This window comes from Harpegnathos saltator, unplaced genomic scaffold, assembly GCF_003227715.2.
Source record: "Harpegnathos saltator strain DR-91 unplaced genomic scaffold, Hsal_v8.6 scaffold74, whole genome shotgun sequence".
In the NCBI taxonomy this organism is placed as follows: Eukaryota; Metazoa; Arthropoda; class Insecta; order Hymenoptera; family Formicidae; genus Harpegnathos; species Harpegnathos saltator.
Window position 1 is genome coordinate 619,144 of NW_020230582.1, and position 19,695 is coordinate 638,838.

Sequence of the window (19,695 nt, forward strand, 5' to 3'; positions counted from 1 at the left end):
TCGTCGTTTATTGCCATGCTTTTTGCTGAATTCTTCGAGGTCAGATGTATCATCTCCTACTCTGTTATTTAGCCCGAATGTAGACTTTCGCTTGCCGTGGAGACCATTCGTGTGATAGCTCCCTGCAAGCTCGTTCGAATATTTTTGGGTAGCATGCCTTTGGTTTAGAGTCAGAGTTTATTTTCTAAGTTCTTTTGCGGAGTGTTGCTTTTCATTTCGTACGGAGACTCTTTGATAGGAGTATTCCTGTTTTATATTAGCTATAATTGATATTGTATAATAATAATTATACGAATTTCGTATGGTATGGAAGGCAGGTACCGTTAAGTACCTCAATGGGGGCCATCGTGAAACGGCACTGTCCATGGCGCTCGAGCTAGGTTGCAGGCCGCCGTCCGCTTCCTTGGCTCTCGCGCCCTTCAGTTGTCTCTTACGCACACACAGAGGCTGGCTGCAGCCTTCCGAGAAAGGTGTCGGCGGCACCCCTTAGGTAGAGGCACACCACGACTCTTCAAGCCACGAACTTTAATTCCCTCCTCCATGTATGCGCATGCATACGCATGCCTAGAGACAACTGGCAGTGTGTCCGGCTACGAGCAAGCAAGCTCTTGCAGACCAGACCCCGCCTTCCTGTCTTTCTTCCTTGTATGCTATACAGGGTGCACGATTTATCTGAAGACATTGAAATATCTCGAGAACTATGCATTGGATAAAAAAAAGGTGGTTAATAAAAGTTGTTAGCCTCGAAGGGGAACATCCAATGATACCAAACTCGACCTCCCACCCCACCCCCTGGGGGTGGGGGTTGGGGGCAACTTTGAAATCTTAAATAGAAACCCCCATTTTTATTGCAGATACGGATTCTGCGCCACAAAATACGTAAATTTTGTCCGAAACTTTTTTTCGACTCGTGATAGATGGCGCTGTAATCGCAAAAAATTATATTTTCCGCAATTCTCTAGAAATGATCATTGGATTGAGAAATAAAAAATACCTGTTCAATATTTTTAAAGAACATAATAAAATTATTCCCCCCCATCCTCTCGGGGTAGGGTGGGTGATAACGTTCAAATCTCAAATGAGGACCCACATTTTTCATTGCAGAATTAGATTGTACGTGAACTTTTTATTGAAACAATTTTTTTCATTCGTGATAGATAGCGTTGAATTTTTCCGAGAAACTACTTTTAGCGTTACACAGGAACAACGACGAGGACGTAGTAGTTTTATGTTCCCTTCGGGTGCTTTTTTAATGTGAGTCCCCTTGCCTCTCACAGATCGGGGTGCTTTTTTAATGTGAGTCCGCTTGCCTCTCACTGTTCAATTAATTAGAGTAAGTGTTCGAAATTTTTACCTTCAACTTTAATACACTTATTGATCCTTTTTTCAAATGACTGTACACAGGATAGAAGCATATCTGCGGGAGTTTCAGCGCAAGCGTTTCTTATGCGTTCTACCATGTTCTCACGAGTTGTTGGCACTTGTTGATTTAAAAATATTGAACAGGTATTTTTTATTTCTCAATCCAATGATCATTTCTGGAGAATTGCGGAAAATATAATTTTTTGCGATTACAGCGCCATCTATCACGAATCAAAAAAAAGTTTCGGACAAAATTTACGTATTTTGTGGCGTAGAATCCGTATCTGCAATAAAAAATGGGAGTTTCCATTTAAGATTTCAAAGTTGCCCCCAACCCCCACTCCCAGGGGGTGGGGTGGGAGGTCGAGATTGGTATCATTGGATGTCCCCCTTCGAGACTAACAACTTTCATTAACCACTTTTTTTTATCCAATGCATCGTTCTCAAGATATTTCAATGTCTTCAGATAAATCGTGCACCCTGTATAATGAACTCAAATAGCATGAATCTTAACAGTGTAACATATAAAAGAAATTGTCAACATAAAATTATATCATTAACATTGACTTTGGCTTCAAAGTTGGTGTAACGTTTTTTATTTATTTATATCCAATATTTTTCATTAAGTATGATTTTCTAAGAAAAGCAACCTGATAGAAAATTGTTCTTTAACAACAATTAGTTATATCATAAGTTGAGATTAATTTTAATAAAAAATAGGAACAAATTGACAAGAAAAAATTGGTACCCAAAAGCTCAAGCAAATATCAATCCACATTTTAAGACTTGTATTAAAAATAGTTGCTTCAAATTCATTTCAAGCGAAATATTTAATTTTGAATTCAGAATACATTTAAATTTTTTACTTAAAATATAATCAATATCATCACTGTAATGTATATATTGTGTGATGCAGTTAAAATAATTTATATCTAACTGTAAATGTCTTGCAATGAGTTTCAAGTAACGAGTATTAAAACAGGTCTAATGATATAAAAATTAAATTTTACAGTACCAGAGTTTTGTCCCGATGGTCCACATCTAATTCGGTATTAATCTCGGTTGCTGATATACATAAGTTAAAAGGTAGAAACTCAACTCGCTTGGATTTAACTTTCTCATCCACTGCATCTTTAGTTTCTGTAGGAAGAGAAAATATTAACATATAACACTTACATAATTCCTTATTTTTCTTTACAAATTGAAATTATTTTCATAAAGGATGTTTTGCAGATAAACATGTAAGATGGAAATTGAGATCAAGCTAAAATGATAGGATAACGCAAACGCAAGTGATAGAACACAGTCACATACATTTGCCCTTCGTTGTGGAGCATACAACTGTGCAGCTTTTGTTTGTGTGCATTATTTTCTTATTTCAGTAATTTAGAAGCTTTGACTTTTTTAGCATCTCCTGAGCGTCTCTAGGTTAAATATAAGTTTTTTGGAGTTTGTGTAACGCCGGTGCCTCCAGGTTCGATTTTCTTTATCGATCCGACCCTGCGTTGCGACCGTTGGCAGCGAATCGCGCGCAGAAATTTTATTAGGAGAAGGTGATCTTGGTGAATAATTGAAGTCGGTCGGTGTTTGTAGACAGTGACGCTTTATTTTATTGCTTCAGCGTGTAATGACCGCGTATTATTGCGCGAGGTTCCCACTGTTTGGGTGCCGTCTCGACGCGCGGCTTTGTTTCTTCGCTTATGCTCGCCGTCTCTGGGAGCGGTCGTGTTTACGTGACGGTGGTTTTGTCTAATGCGTGATTCTCAACGTATCAGCAGTAATTATTTTAATACATAGGAGTTACAGGTAATGGACAAGAGAAAAAAAAAGAGAAATTCGCTGTCGGAGAGTCCGGGCGTCGGCAGAAATAGAGATTCCGTGCGGGCGTCGTCGCAGCCTTTAGTCGGCTTTTAAAGGCCGAGTCTTCGTCTCGTCTGACTGTCGATGTATAGAAGAAAGTGCGCAAAAACGCGTCGCGTCGAGCCGCGTTATTGCTTTGTGGTGCGCGCACAATAATTATGCCGGGCGTCGGGCGTAAGGCTCACGCTTGTTTTTCGACACGCCGTAATTATTCGCTTTGTTTCTTCGCGTTATTGACGACGGGAGAGATTCGCGATGCCTATCGGGCTTGATCCCCGGTTTTATTCGCCGCGGTCGTCGATCGATTTTTGGTCGGCGCGAAGCGCTTTTCTGAGGGGGTTACTCCGGGCCGGCGGCGGCGGCCGCGCCGGACAGTCGGTAGGTGTGGGCGACGATTCTCTCTGCCCTTGCGTCCTTACGTGCTCTGAATCCTATAGGAAGTAGAGAGGGAGAAACAAAAGAAAGATATTTATGAGAGCGTTCCGGAGAACACACCGGAGTAACGGCAAACTCGCCGTTCGATCTCTGAATCGCGCAGACGGTACAAAACAAGATCGTTCCGGTGAACACACCGGAGCGACGGCAAACGCGCCGTTCGATCTTTATATCGCAAAGACGGCACAAAACAAGATCGTGCCGGGGAACACACCGGAGCGACGGCAAACTCGCCGTCCGATTTCTATATCTCGCAAAGACAGCACAAAATAAGATCGTTCCGGTGAACACACCGGAGCGACGGCAAACTCGCCGTCCGATCTCTATATCGCAAAGACGGCACAACTATAAGATCGTTCCGGTGAACACACCGGAGTAACGGCAAACGCGCCGTTCGATCTTTATATCGCAAAGACGGCACAAAACAAGATCGTTCCGGTGACACACCGGAGCGACGGCAAACTCGCCGTCCGATCTCTATATCGCAAAGACGGCACAAAATAAGATCGTTCCGGTGAACACACCGGAGCGACGGCAAACTCGCCGTCCGATCTTGATATCGCAAAGACGGCACAAAATAAGATCGTTCCGGTGAACACACCGGAGCGACGGCAAACTCGCCGTCCGGTCTCTATATCGCAAAGACGGCATAGAACAAGATCGTTCCGGTGAACACACCGGAGCGACGGCAAACTCGCCGTCCGATCTCTATATCGCAAAGAACAAGGAGTAATCGCGAATGCCGACGGCTGCGGCCTGGTAGATTACTTACTCGCACTCTCGATTTTCCTGGATGCTTTCTGCGGACTGCTTCGAAGACTCCTCAAAGGCTGCTTGAGCTTGTCCCCAAGACTCGACTGACCAAAGACAAGAACTGTCGGGTTTATATATCCGTCATTTTCTGTCTTCGGTTTCTTTCGTTTATTAATCCGAATTTGATCGAGATTAATCGTGAGTATGCGACGTTCGCCGAGGATCGTTTTGGCGGTATCGCGAGTTCGGCTCGGTGGCCGATCATTCCCGAGCGTTGCTGCCGGGTCTTCGGCCAGCCTCGAGTGAGCGCGTTGAAAGGCGCGGTGACAGCGCGGGTCGGGGGGGTGTGCGCTCAGCTGACTGCCGCGTGATGTTCAGCGGCAGTCAGCGTAACGACACATGTCCCGGTATGTGTCGTTACATTTGTGCTGAATATAAATCTACCTATATAAAATTTGTTTTCGTAGAAATGTTCAATTAATGTATACTATTACAATAAATTTGAGTGAAAACATTTTTCAATTTAAATATTTCACTCATTGCACTTCACACAAGTTCAGAACTTCCTCAAAGATAAAAAGTACCCTACAAAAACCTATATTGAATCCACGTAGAGCGCACGTTGCATTGACGTGGAATCCACAAAAGCATGTGGATTTTACGTGGACACAACATTTCTGTTTTCGTGGGATATCTATAAATACACGAGCTTAATATTATTTTTTAATCTGTTACCTTCTAAAATTGCTTTTTGTTGAATTTTTCCCAGTATGCCATAATAGAAGTGTCCGTCCTTCCATTTCACCTGGTATTTTGTATCAAATTTTATATCTTGTATTTTCACGTTGTGGTTATTCACGTTGTATTTATTTTAATATAAATTAATTAATTAATTAATTAAAGAAATAAGTAAGGAAAATAAGAGCCAGTTTGTATAGATGACAAATTGTGCACCTTAATTTTGTATAATAGTTTTTTTTATACAAATATGGTAATAAAATGCACATTTTCATTATTTGGACGCTTGCTAATATTATATAATTTTGATAATTCCTATTTCATGTACATCCACATGAGTTTTCTTTCTACTCCTCTCTCTCTCTCTCTCTCTCTATATATATATATATATATATATATTAGGTGCGCAACTAAGTTCTCGCTGTTTTTCAAGAGATGGCTCCAGTAGTAAGTGCTGGTCGATTGTGACATAACCAAAACGTCATGAACCAAGCTTAGACATATGGTAAACAAACCGCTTTGACACATTCGTGATTTTGTTTTTGCGTCATATACTTTTGGTTGTGTGAAAATGTCTTATTTTGTGCCAAATAATCGTCATTTGCGGGAAGTGTTGCTTTTCTTCTTTCATTCGAAGAAAACGGCGGCTGAAGCGCATCGAGAACTCCAAAAAGTTTACGGAGATACTGCTCTAAGTGAAACAACGTGCCGTGATTGGTTCCGTCGCTTCAAAGACGGTGATTTCGATGTTGACGACCGTTCGCGTGAAGGAAGGCCAAAAACCTTCGAAGACGCTGAATTGGAGGCATTGCTCGATGAGGATCCGTACCAAACGCAAAAAGAGCTTGCTTCAGCATAAGGAGTTACCCGCCAAGCCATTTCCAAGCGATTGCATGCGTTGGGAATGATTCAAAAACAAGGAACTTGGGTTTCTTATGATTTGAAGCCAAGAGACGTTGAGCGTCGTTTTTCGCCTGTGAACAACTGCTCCAGCGGCAAAAAAGGAAGGGTTTTCTTCATCGCATCGTTACGGGTGATGAAAAATGGATTCATTACAGCAACCCAAAGAGAACAAAATCATGGGGACTGCCCGGTCATGCTTCTACGTCGTCGGCTCGGCCGAATATTCACGCTGCGAAGGTTTTGCTGTGTATTTGGTGGGACCAGGGCGGTGTTATTTATTATGAGCTGTTGAAACCGAACGAAACCATCACTGGAGGACGGTATCGAACTCAATTGATGCGATTGAGCCGAACACTGCGCGAAAAGCGGCCACAATACGAGCAGAGGCATGAAAAAGTGATTTTACAGCATGACAACGCTAGGCCTCACGTTGCCAAACCCGTGAAAACCTACTTAGAAACGCTCAAATGGGAAGTCCTACCCCACCCGCCATATTCCCCAGATATTGCGCCGTCCGATTATTACTTGTTCCGTTTGATGGCACATAGTCTGGCTAATCAGCAGTTCCGCTCATATGAAGACATCTCAAAATGGCTTGATTCGTGGATAGCCTCAAAAGACGAACACTTCTACCGTGACGGTATTCGAGCTCTGCCAGAAAGATGGGAAAAAGTTGTCGCTAGCGATGGGCAATATTTTGAATGATTCATTTGTAACCATTTTTTCACAATAAAGTTGCATTTTCATAAAAAAAACAGCGAGAACTTACCAGGTATGTCGGTAATTACTTTCCGGTTTTTGTAACAGATGTCACTAGCCATAAGTATGCAATGTTATGATTTGATACATATGTCATTTTATTCTACTAACATTAACCTCAAAACTACACAAGTTACGTTCCGCCAAAATAACAGCGTTATAGATTAATAATTTTTTGAAAATGTCGAGTTTTGTGCCTGAAAACGTGCATTTGCGGCACGCGTTACTTTTCTTGTTTAATCAAAAGAAAAAAGCCGCTGAAAGTCATCGTTTACTGGTAGAGACTTATGGTTAGCATGCTCCAACCATAAGAACATGTGAAACGTGGTTTCGACAATTCAAATGTGGTGATTTCAACGTTCAAGACAAAAAACGTCCTGGTAGGCCGAAAACGTTTGAAGATGCGGAATTGCAGGAGTTATTGGATGAAGACCCAACACAAACTCAAAAACAATTGGCAGAAAAGTTGAATGTGAGCCGAGTAGCAATTTGTGAACGATTACAAGCGATGGGAAAGATCCAAAAGATGGGAAGATGGGTGCCACATGAATTGAATGACAGGCAATTGGAAAATCGAAAAATCGTCAGTGAAATGCTGCTTCAAAGGTATGAAAGGAAGTAATTTCTGCATCGAATAGTAACGGGTGATGAAAAATGGATTTATTTCGAAAATCCCAAGCGAAAAAAATCATGGTTATCACCTGGCGAAGGCGGCCCATCGACTGCAAGGCCAAATCGCTTTGGTCGCAAGACCATGCTCTGTGTCTGGTGGGACCAGGTTGGTGTCGTATATTATGAACTGTTGAAACCTGGAGGAACAGTTAATACTGATCGCTACTAACAACAAATGATCAATTTGAAACTGTGCATTGATCGAAAAACGTCCACAATACGCTCAAAGACATGATAAGGTGATTTTGCAGCATGACAACGCGCCGTCTCATGCAGCAAAACCAGTCAAAGAAGTGTTGAAATCACTTGGATGGGAAGTTTTATCGCACCCGCCGTACTCTCCAGACCTGGCTCCATCCAACTACCACCTTTTCGCATCGATGGGGCACGCGCTTGCAGAGCAGTACTTCGCCGATTTCGAAGAAGTTAAAAAATGGCTCGATGAATGGTTTAGCTCAAAGGAGAAACAGTTCTTTTGGAATGGCATCCATAAATTGCCTGAGAGATGGGCAAAATGTATAGAATCAAATGGCCAATACTTTGAATAAATATATTTTAACTATCCATTGTAAATAACGTGTTTTCTTTAGCGAAAAAACCGGAAAAGAATTACCGACACACCTGGTAGTTGCGCACCTAATATATATATATATAAATAAGACTTCTTTCAGAATGTAGAAAGAGAGGAAATAAAAAATAGACTTGCTTCAAAAATTAAAAAGTTAAACATGGAAGTGGCAGAAGTCAAAGTAAGAATATTGTTATTTTTCCTAATATATTTCAACAAAAAAATAAAAATATTTTAATGCAGTATATTGATATTCTCTATAGAAACCGTTGACTATAAAAAAAACAAGTAATAGCTCTTTGAAGAAATTACATGTATCCACATCAAAAGCTATCGATAATCAACAGAAATTGAATAAGGACAAGATGAGAAATTGTGCGCAAGATGGCAACAATAACAGCAAATTAGTTTCTTTTTGTGAAGTTGACTCTAATAAGAAGATAAATTATTTTCAATACAAAAAATAATTTTTTTTAAATATGCGAGCTAATTGGAATTAACATATAAACGTAATTGTAAAATATAATAATTTATTATTATTTATTATTGATATACAGAGCGATGATATTGAATCTGTAGATAATCAAGACTCTGCCTGGAAAGAAAAGATAGATCTTAATATTGATTAAAACAAGACAAAAATATAATATAATGTAATTATACTATGAATTGTTATTTAGATTAAGAAATTACGGCAAACAAACGAAAATCTGGAAAAAAAAAGTGTTTAAATTAAAGAGTGAAATAACAGATAAGGATAAGCTCATTAATGATTTAATGAAACTTAATATGAAGCTTCAAGGCAAAGTGATTGAAGAATATCCTAAACTCTATCAGATTAATGAAGAAATTCAAGCTAAAGTATTGAATAATTTTAATGAACTCACGTGTAAGTATATGTACTCAAAGAGAAATGTTGTGGATGTAACATGTAAAACATTTAGTTTTCCATGTTCTCAACTTATTTGTATTAAATAAAATATTTCTGAAGGCGTCCTCTGAAACCACATAATTAATATAAGCTATATTTAAACACTTTTATTGATATAAGTTATTTGAAAATATATTGATATGAAAATATACAATATATATTGAAAATATCACTTTTAAATGTTTCTACACTTTGTCATACTATTGTAACAATGTTTAAAATATCTTGATTTTAAAAATAACTTATTTATTACATTATAATCTTAATAAAAATGTTTATTTTATTACTACTGTGGCGCTTCGTGCCAACGTCGCGCCTGCGGAAAAAATATAGCTGGTCCATACCTGGAAACATACCTTTACATATTTATGATAGTTAAAGAGCACATTGTATATTTATTATATGCTTTCTGACTGGTATAAATACAATTGAATACTATGAAAATTGCTTTTTATTTTACAAGATGAAAAACGCAATTAATGTCCCTGAATACTCACATCGGTTATTTTTGTTTAATAATGTCAGAAGCAAGAAATCGCATATCAAAGATTTTTGCAACACACGTTGAAATAAAAATATAATGACGTAAAACAACATATTCGATTCAATATATTTGTAAAAATTGTCCTGTAAAGCTTTGAATACTTTTTGCTGTCTGTTCGCGAGTCCGCTTGGACGTATGACAAACAAAGAAAAAAAAAAGGCAAACGACGTTCAACGAATAATTTCGTATCGCTGCCGTGTTGATGTTTTGGGATAACCGGCAGAAGACGCCTCGATAAAGCAAAAATAAACAGCCGAAGTCTTACGTCCGAATTCGTTCGATCGCTCTATTGTCTTTGGAACACTGTTGATCTCAGCAAAGTCACGAAACGGCGGAATCATCTGGAATTTCGACATCCAAGCTCGTGCCTAGACCGAACGAGACCTTGGCGGTGAGAGGGAGAGGAGCGATAGATATATATTACTATGGAAACCACGATTTCGGGGCTTTTTCGCTTCGATTCTTTCTCGACGCCTGATCTCTCGGTCCGGTCCTCTCTCGAATCTTTACTAGCGATTGCGACTTGCATTGCTCACGGAGCAAAACCGATCCCTGCGTTGGTCTTGCATTTTGCGCGCGATATTCCTTTCGGGTCTTTTAGATCTTTTTCTTTTTTTTGTTTGTTTTGTTGTGTAAATTGATCGTTCGATTAAACGTCAGCTAAATTCAATCTGACCAACGACGGTTATTCTGAACCTCGCCCGTCCATCCAGCCTCCTCCGCGGCATTCAAGCCTCGATTCCACCGACCTCGTTGCCCAGCGCTGGGCGATACCGGCAAGTCGCGGCGCGATCGACCTCGCGCTATTCGGCGACGAAACACTGTCACAATCAGACAGTTAAAAAAATTGTGTGATATGCAACTTAGGTTTTACTTATCTTTTTTATTATCAACTTTTTAACATTAATTTTATAGTTATTCTAAATAAAAGGAAAGTAGTTAGAACATTTCAAAAAGTTGTGGAATCGATCACAAGTCTTCTTTTCTGAATATATCTTTTTCTCTCAACTGCAAGAGAATTTTTAGATTGCTATTTCTCGCATTTTCAAACATTCTGACATTCTCTAACAAGAACAACCACACACACACACACACACACACACACACACACACACACAGGGTGTTTCAGAACTTTACACACGCACTCCATAAGGGCATAGAGCTAAGTAAGAGGAACAAAAAAGTCCTTTTCTATAGAGCGAAAATGTTAATGGTCTTTTTAGTAATAACCGCGCAAAGTTTGGCGTTAGTCACGCTTAGCGCAGCCTATACATGCTCCACGGCTGTGTGCGTGGAGGCTGAACGGTAACGCGGCTCGCGCTGACCGTCGTGACAATGTGTGTGTGAATTTGTGTGTTGTGTTTGTGTTCAACTATCGTAACGGTCAGCGCGAACCGCGTTACCCCACAGACTCCACACACACAGCCGTGGAGCGTGTATAGGCCGTGCTGGCGTGACAAACGCCAAACTTTGTGCGGTTATTACTAAAAAACTATTAACATTTTTTCTATACGGAAAAGGACTTTTTTGTTCCTTTCACTTAGCTTTACGCTCCTATGGAGTTCATGTGTTAAAGTTCTGAGACATGTATAAATATTTTGAATAATGATTTATTTTGTTTTAACAGATTTAATGTCCGAATATTTTAAGCAAAATCTTACTACGTCTAAAAAGAGAGTTGGAGACCTTCCTATAAGTTATAGGAACATTGAACGTAATGAGGTAGATATGCAAATGATTGTTTTTCTTTTTTTATAAACTTCTCTGTATAGATTCATAATTTTTGTTCTATCTATAGACTCATCTTGGTTATGGAGTATTATATATACACGTCAATATGACACAGTATGTGTAATTTCAAGAACAATGGCACAGTTCGTGAAAAACTTGGCCATTGCTGTGTTTGGCATTAATACTCTTAAAAACAGTTCAGTAACTGGTGCTAAATCCAATAGAAATAAAAATAAAAAACAAGAGACACCTAGACCAGCACTAGATTCTACAAAGTTACAAGCTATAAGAGGTAATTTCTTATGCAAACTTCAAACTGTTTATTTATATTGTTTATTTTTTATTGTACAAGATATTTTCTTATTGTTTGTAGCTACTGTTAAACATTATGCAATGTCTGAAAAAGGTGAAGACGAAGTAACAGCAGACTATGAGGCACAACAAATTGGAACTCATATAGCACATAAGATTTATGAACTTAATAACCCACCAAATCGAAAAGGACGTCGTAAACAAAGTCCCATATTGATGCATGAAGTAACCCATGTCGAATGTGCTAATGAGAGGAATGAAAATGATACTATTCCAAAAAATACTGATTCCAGTGTCTCATTCAATGACTGAAACGAACAATGTAACAAAAGAACACGTTATATTTTCTGATAAAGAATGTGACAGAGAAATGATAGACAGTTCAGCACAAGGTGATAGTTGCAGTGATATTAGCGAGTAAACAGTAAAATATGATGATTTTTGTATTTGATATATATATATTATATATGTAATGTTTTAAAGGTGTTAACAAATTATATTTTGTAGATGTTAGCAGTTTATAAATTTATTTAAAATAAAACATTTCAAATAAATATTTCTTCCCGTTTTTAATTATTTTACTAGCTTCTAAATTTTACTTTTAATAGTATAAAGTTATATACACACGCGGAGAAGTTAATATAGAGTCACATACATCGGCGGATAGCATAACATAAAGTTAAATACACTTGCGGATTAAATAATATAGAATCGTATAGAATAGTATAAAATATATACACACGGATAGAACAGTACAGAATCACATACATGCGCATACTGTGCAGATAGCACAGTATAAAATCATATATACACGCGGATAAAGTAATATAGAGTCACATACACCGGCGGATAGCATAACATAAAGTTAAATACACTCGCGGATTAAATAATATAGAATCGTATAGAATAGTATAAAATATATACACACGGATAGAACAGTATAGAATCACATACATGCGTAGATAGCATAGTATAAAGTCATATATACACGCGGATAAGGTAATATAGAGTCACATACACCGGCGAACAGCATAACATAGAGTTAGATACACTCGCGAATTAAATAGCATAGAATCGTATAATTGAATAGTATAAAATATATATACACGGATAGAACAGTATAGAATCACATACATGCGTAGATAGCACAGTATAAAGTCATATATACACGCGGATTAGGTAATATAGAGTCACATATACTGGCGGATAGCATAACATAAAGTTAAATACACTCGCGGATTAAATAATATAGAATCGTATAGAATAGTATAAAATATATACACACGGATAGAACAGTATAGAATCACATACCAGGTGTGTCGGTAATTCCTTTCCGGTTTTTTCGCTAAAGAAAACATGTTATTTACAATGGATAGTTAAAATATATTTATTCAAAGTATTGGCCATTTGATTCTATACATTTTGCCCATCTCTCAGGCAATTTATGGATGCCATTCCAAAAGAACTGTTTCTCCTTTGAGCTAAACCATTCATCGAGCCATTTTTTAACTTCTTCGAAATCGGCGAAGTACTGCTCTGCAAGCGCGTGCCCCATCGATGCGAAAAGGTGGTAGTTGGATGGAGCCAGGTCTGGAGAGTACGGCGGGTGCGATAAAACTTCCCATCCAAGTGATTTCTACACTTCTTTGACTGGTTTTGCTGCATGAGACGGCGCGTTGTCATGCTGCAAAATCACCTTATCATGTCTTTGAGCGTATTGTGGACGTTTTTCGATCAATGCACAGTTTCAAATTGATCATTTGTTGTTAGTAGCGATCAGTATTAACTGTTCCTCCAGGTTTCAACAGTTCATAATATACGACACCAACCTGGTCCCACCAGACACAGAGCATGGTCTTGCGACCAAAGCGATTTGGCCTTGCAGTCGATGGGCCGCCTTCGCCAGGTGATAACCATGATTTTTTTCGCTTGGGATTTTCGAAATAAATCCATTTTTCATCACCCGTTACTATTCGATGCAGAAATTACTTCCTTTCATACCTTTGAAGCAGCATTTCACTGACGATTTTTCGATTTTCCAATTGCCTGTCATTCAATTCATGTGGCACCCATCTTCCCATCTTTTGGATCTTTCCCATCGCTTGTAATCGTTCACAAATTGCTACTCGGCTCACATTCAACTTTTCTGCCAATTGTTTTTGAGTTTGTGTTGGGTCTTCATCCAATAACTCCTGCAATTCCGCATCTTCAAACGTTTTCGGCCTACCAGGACGTTTTTTGTCTTGAACGTTGAAATCACCACATTTGAATTGTCGAAACCACGTTTCACATGTTCTTATGGTTGGAGCATGCTAACCATAAGTCTCTACCAGTAAACGATGACTTTCAGCGGCTTTTTTCTTTTGATTAAACAAGAAAAGTAACGCGTGCCGCAAATGCACGTTTTCAGGCACAAAACTCGACATTTTCAAAAAATTATTAATCTATAACGCTGTTATTTTGGCGGAACGTAACTTGTGTAGTTTTGAGGTTAATGTTAGTAGAATAAAATGACATATGTATCAAATCATAACATTGCATACTTATGGCTAGTGACATCCGTTACAAAAACCAGAAAGTAATTATCGACATACCTGGTACATGCGTAGATAGCACAGTATACGAGGGTGGTCCGATAAGTACTTAGCCTACAAAAGAAAAATGAAAATTTTGGAAAAGTGGCGATTTATTTCTCAACATAGTCTCCTTTTAGCTCGATACACTTGACCCAGCGATGCTCCAACTTCTTTAACCCGTCTGAAAAATACGTTTTCTCGAGGTCTGCAAAGTAGACCTCCGTGGCGGCGATGACCTCCTCATTCGACTCAAATTTCTGCCCGGCGAGTGACTTTTTCAAGTTTGGAAACAAAAAGAAGTCGCACGGGGCCAAATCTGGAGAATACGGTGGATGGGGCAGCAGTTCGTAGCCCAATTCGACCAATTTGACCGTGGCAAGGGCGGAGGTGTGAGCCGGTGCGTTGTCATGGTGGAAAAGCACTTTTTTCTTCGCCAAATGGGGCCGTTTTTTCTGCAATTCGGCGTCGAATCGGCCCAATAATTCGGCATAGTACAGCCCTGTGACCGTTTTGCCCTTCTCCAGGTAGTCGATGTAGATCACACCTTGTGAATCCCAGAAAACGGTGGCCATCACCTTTCCGGCCGATAGGACAGTCTTCGCCTTCTTCGGAGCACGTTCGCCGGGTGAAGTCCACTGTTTCGACTGTTCCTTGGTCTCTGGTATGTACCAGTGGATCCATGTTTCGTCGACGGTCACGAAACGACGCAGAAACTCCTTCGGATTGCGCTTAAACAGCGTCAAACACTGCTCTGAAGTGGTCTCACGGTTGCGCTTGTTGTCCGGAGTGAGCAAACGCGGCACCCATCGCGCCGACAGCTTTCTCATACCCAAAATTTCATGCAGAATATGACCCACGCGGTCTTTTGAGATGCCTACTGTCTCAGCTATCTCGCGCACCTTCAATCGGCGGTCTGCCAATACGAGATCGTGGATTTTTGTCATGTTATCCTCCGTGGTAGCCGTTTTCGGGGCACCTGGGCGTGGCTTATCAAAAACCGACGTGCGACCACGTTGAAACTCGTTAAACCAATTTTTGACGGTCGCCATCGAAGGAGAAGAGTCACCGTACACAGCATCTAAGCGCTCTTTGATTTCGCTGCGCGATTTCCCTTCCAAAAACAAGAATCGAATCACCGATCGATATTGCTCTTTTTCCATTTTTCTAAAATCCGCGGACACGCCCGCTTCCACACGCGGTCAAAACAAAACTACGAGTCCGATTCGGCTGAAATTTCGACAGTAGCCGTCTATGAGAATGTATTACACGATAGTAAATTTCTCTTGCGATAGTGGCGCCATTGGGCGGTAAGGCCAAGTACTTATCGGACCGTCCTCGTAAAGTCATATACACACGCGGATAAGGTAATATAGAGTCACATACACCGGCGGATAGCATAACATAGAGTTAGATACACTCGCGAATTAAATAGCATAGAATCGTATTGAATAGTATAAAATATATACACACGGATAGCACAGTATAGAATCACATACATGCGTAGATAGCACAGTATAAAGTCATATACATACGCGGATAAGGTAATATAGAGTCGCATACACCGGCGGATAGCATAACATAGAATTATATACACTCGCGGATTAAATAGTATAGAATGGTATAGAATATATATTGGGTGAGTGCAAAAGTTCGTGCGGAGTTTGTGAGTAAAAGTCACACAGTGATTAGGCAAACAAAAATCTTTATTCAATCAATGATATATTCTCCATCGTTTTCTATAATCTTTTCCCAACGTTCTGGCAGCATACCGATGCCTCGATCATAAAAACTGCGCGGTTTAGATTCGAAGAACGAAGAGACGCCGTTTTTTAAGGCCTCCAAAGAGTCAAAGTTTTTTCCATTTAAATAATTTTGCAATGACCGGAACAAGTGATAGTCAGATGGTGCGATATCAGGAGAATACGGTGGATGCGTTAAGACATCCCATTTCAGGCTCTTCAGTTTGCGCAGCGTCTTTTTCGAAACGTGTGGTCTGGCGTTGTCGTGATGAAAGACGACTCTCTTGCGATTTGACAAAATCGGACGTTTCTCTTTTATTTCTCGATTCAGATTGGTTAATTGGCGACAGTACTTGTCCGAATCAATCGTTTCGCCAGCGGGGAGAAGCTCGAAATAGATTATGCCCTTGCAATCCCACCAAACAGAGAGCATCACCTTCATCGGGTGCAAACTGGTCTTTGGCATTGCGTCATCATGCTCACCTGATTGTTTCCATGTCCGTTTGCGCTGAACATTGTTGTAGAGGACCCATTTCTCATCGCCCGTCACTAGTCGATCCAAAAACGACTCGTTATTGAGCCGCCCGAGTAAAGAAACGGCTGCAGAAATTCGCTTGATTTTGTTCTTCTCGGTCAGCAAATGGGGCACCCATATATCGAGCTTCAAATCGAATCCCATCTTTTTTAAACGCCGAAAAGCGGTTGATCGGTCAACGTTTAGTGCTGTAGCAACTTCTTCTGTTGAAATTCGCGGATTATTGAGCACTAAAGTACGCAAAACATCGTCATCAATGTCAGAAGGTCGACCAGAGCGTGGCTCGTCTTCAAGGTTAAATTCTCCGCGCCGAAATTTAGCAAACCATTTTTCCACAGTTCGTTTAGCTGGTGCTTCATCCTGATAAACATCCTGAATGTTTTTTACGGCAACGTTTATTCCCTTCCGAAACTCGTAAAGCATAACATGCCGTAAATGCACCTTATCGATACTCATTTTTAAAGTGATATTTCTCGAAGCAGTTTGTATGAAAACAAATGATTTTTTTTTAATAACAGCTGAAGACGTCACCTTTCCAACGTTATATAATATGTAGATGGAAGTATTAATGACAACACTTTACGACGCTTATAACTCCATCTATTGAAACTCCGCACGAACTTTTGCACTCACCCAATACATATACACGGAAAATAGTACAGAATCACATATATACGTGGATAGCATAGTATAAAATCATATACCCGCGCGGATCGCATAACATAGAGTTACATACTCTCACGGGTTAAATAGTATAGAATCATATGCATTCGTGGATAGAATATTATAAGGTCGTATATACACATGGATCGAGTAACATAGAGTCATATGTACAGATGTGGATAGAATAACAAAGAAACACATATACCTGCTGACAGAATAGTATAGAGACACATATACTTGCAGATATGATAATATAGGGTCACGTCACAAACGCTTGCAAATAGAATAATATAGAATCACATACGCACGTCTGCAGGAATATAATATTGTAAAAGATAAGCCAGCTATACAAAATTTCTTAAGTGCGTTATGAAATATACGAGAAAAAATCACCATTGAATATGATAGGCATAATTTTTTATCATTTTCTATCCATCATTTTAAGCAGGGCCCTTGATCCGTCAGGATAAAATTATAGTTTATATAGATGATATTTTGATTCCGTCAGATTCTATTGAATCAAATTTGCAGACGCTCAAGGAAATTTTGCTTATTTTGAAACAGTATGGTTTTGAATTAAATTATGCAAAGTGCCAATTTTTGAAATCGGAAATAGAATTTTTAGGTTATGTTATTTCCTCCCAAGGAATTACAATGAGCAAGCGTCATACAGAAGCGATTGATTCGTTTCCGATGCCGAAAAACGTTTATGAGTTACAACGTTTTTTAGGGCTTACTAATTATTTTCGTAAATTCATACATAATAATGCGGTAAAGGCGAAGCCGCTGACTGAATTATTAAAGAAGGCAGTCTCATTTGATTTCGCGAATGAATGTCAGCGTTCTTTCGATTGTCTAAAGCAAGAATTAGTGTCATATCCGTTGTTACAACACTTTAATCCAAAGGCGGAAACCGAGTTGCACACGGATGCCTGTTCACAAGGCCTTGGTGCTATTTTATTGCAGAAACAATCCTTCGGGCACTGGGCGCCGGTAGCGTATTATAGCCAAACTACCAATTAAGCTGAAGCTAACTACCACAGCTTCGAATTGGAAATGTTGGCAATTGTTAAGGCTGTGCAACGTTTTCATATTTATTTGTATGGAGTTACATTTAAAGTTATTACTGATTGCAACGCCATTATTTACGCTGTTAACAAAGCCAATTTGAATCCTCACATTGCGCGATGGACTTTGCAACTGCAAAATTATTCTTTTATAATAGCCCACAGACCAGGCAATCGTATTCCACACAACAATATGACGTCTAAAAGACATCTTAAAATTTTTTAGACGTCTTAAAAAGTTGTCAGAATGACGCCTTTATGACGTCTTTAAGACGTCTTCTGTCCTGATTTAAGACGTCTTTTAGATATTATTTTAAGACGCCTTTCAGACATTATTTTAAGACGTCTTTTAGACATTAATTTAAGACGTCTAAACGACGTCTTATTTAAGATAATTTTAAGACGTTTATAATCTAATAGTCGGTAATACAAGTTACTGCAATTTTAATAAATAATCGTAATTTTGTATAATAAAATTTAATTTTATTTAATATAATATAACATAACTAATAATAATGTAATATAATATATAATATAATATGATATAATATATATAATATAATATGATATAATATATATAATATAATATAATATAATATAATATAATATAATATAATATAATATAATTGATTTGGAAATGATCTGAACGTTTGCCATACGTTTGGCAAAGATCCGGATCACATTCCCTGACAGCCAGATAACGAGGACACTGCTTTGTATTGCATTGCGCCTTGCACCTACATTCAGGAAATCTGTTCTGGCATTTGTTATTGATAAAACTTCTCGCAGAAGTTTGTGCTTGTATACGTATATTTTTACTTTGATATTTTTATGTTTTGTTACGTCCCCGTAACATTAAACAATATTTCTAAATTCAATCATAAAATCAATTCAATAATAACGTTTAGACCGGATATTTTGGCTACTTGATCTTCAGTTTAGACGTAATAAATACAACACCGAATGCTTCTTCATCGGAGAAGACTAAAAGAACAATGGGTAGATAATAAATACCATAACCACGATTATTGATTATCACTCTTATATCATGGAAAACATCCTTCTCCTACTATTAATAAGGTGGTAAGAACTCGCGCGGGGGTATCTCACCACCTGCCTATAAAAAGCGACGCGCAGACCAGTGGATGGGATTGATTCATTGATTCGATTATCGTTCATTCATTCAGAAAGATTCATTCCATACCATTCATTCACTTACCCATTCTTGTATTTCACGACTCAAACACAAAGAGAAAACATTCTTAACACTCTGATTTATTGACTCTCAATTGTAAAAGGTAACAATTAAAGATTCGATACTTAAAAATTTGTCTCCTCAGATTAAATCCTAAAGATCCTTCTTCGTTCCGAGTTAAAACATAATTCACACAAACCAGTCCGTCCCGGGGTAAATTAGTTAAATCTATTGACCTCAAAAAGGACTAACTTACATACATACACGTTTCACGTCGTGACAGTTTCGAGATGTCCATAAAAAACTTGAACATATTTCAAAAAGTTCCTTTATCTACATATGCAAAAAATCT

General features: G+C 38.8%; 1 protein-coding gene across 1 annotated transcript; it reads left to right on the forward strand.

Moving 5' to 3' along the window:
• Positions 1-11,391: 11,391 nt before the first annotated feature.
• LOC112590168 (uncharacterized) lies at positions 11,392-18,104 on the forward strand. The gene is made up of 3 exons (XM_025305965.1): positions 11,392-11,548; positions 11,630-11,793; positions 17,943-18,104. The coding sequence occupies exons 1-3, from the start codon at positions 11,392-11,394 to the stop codon at positions 18,102-18,104; spliced, it is 483 nt and encodes a 160-aa protein (XP_025161750.1).
• The last annotated feature ends 1,591 nt before the right edge of the window (positions 18,105-19,695 follow it).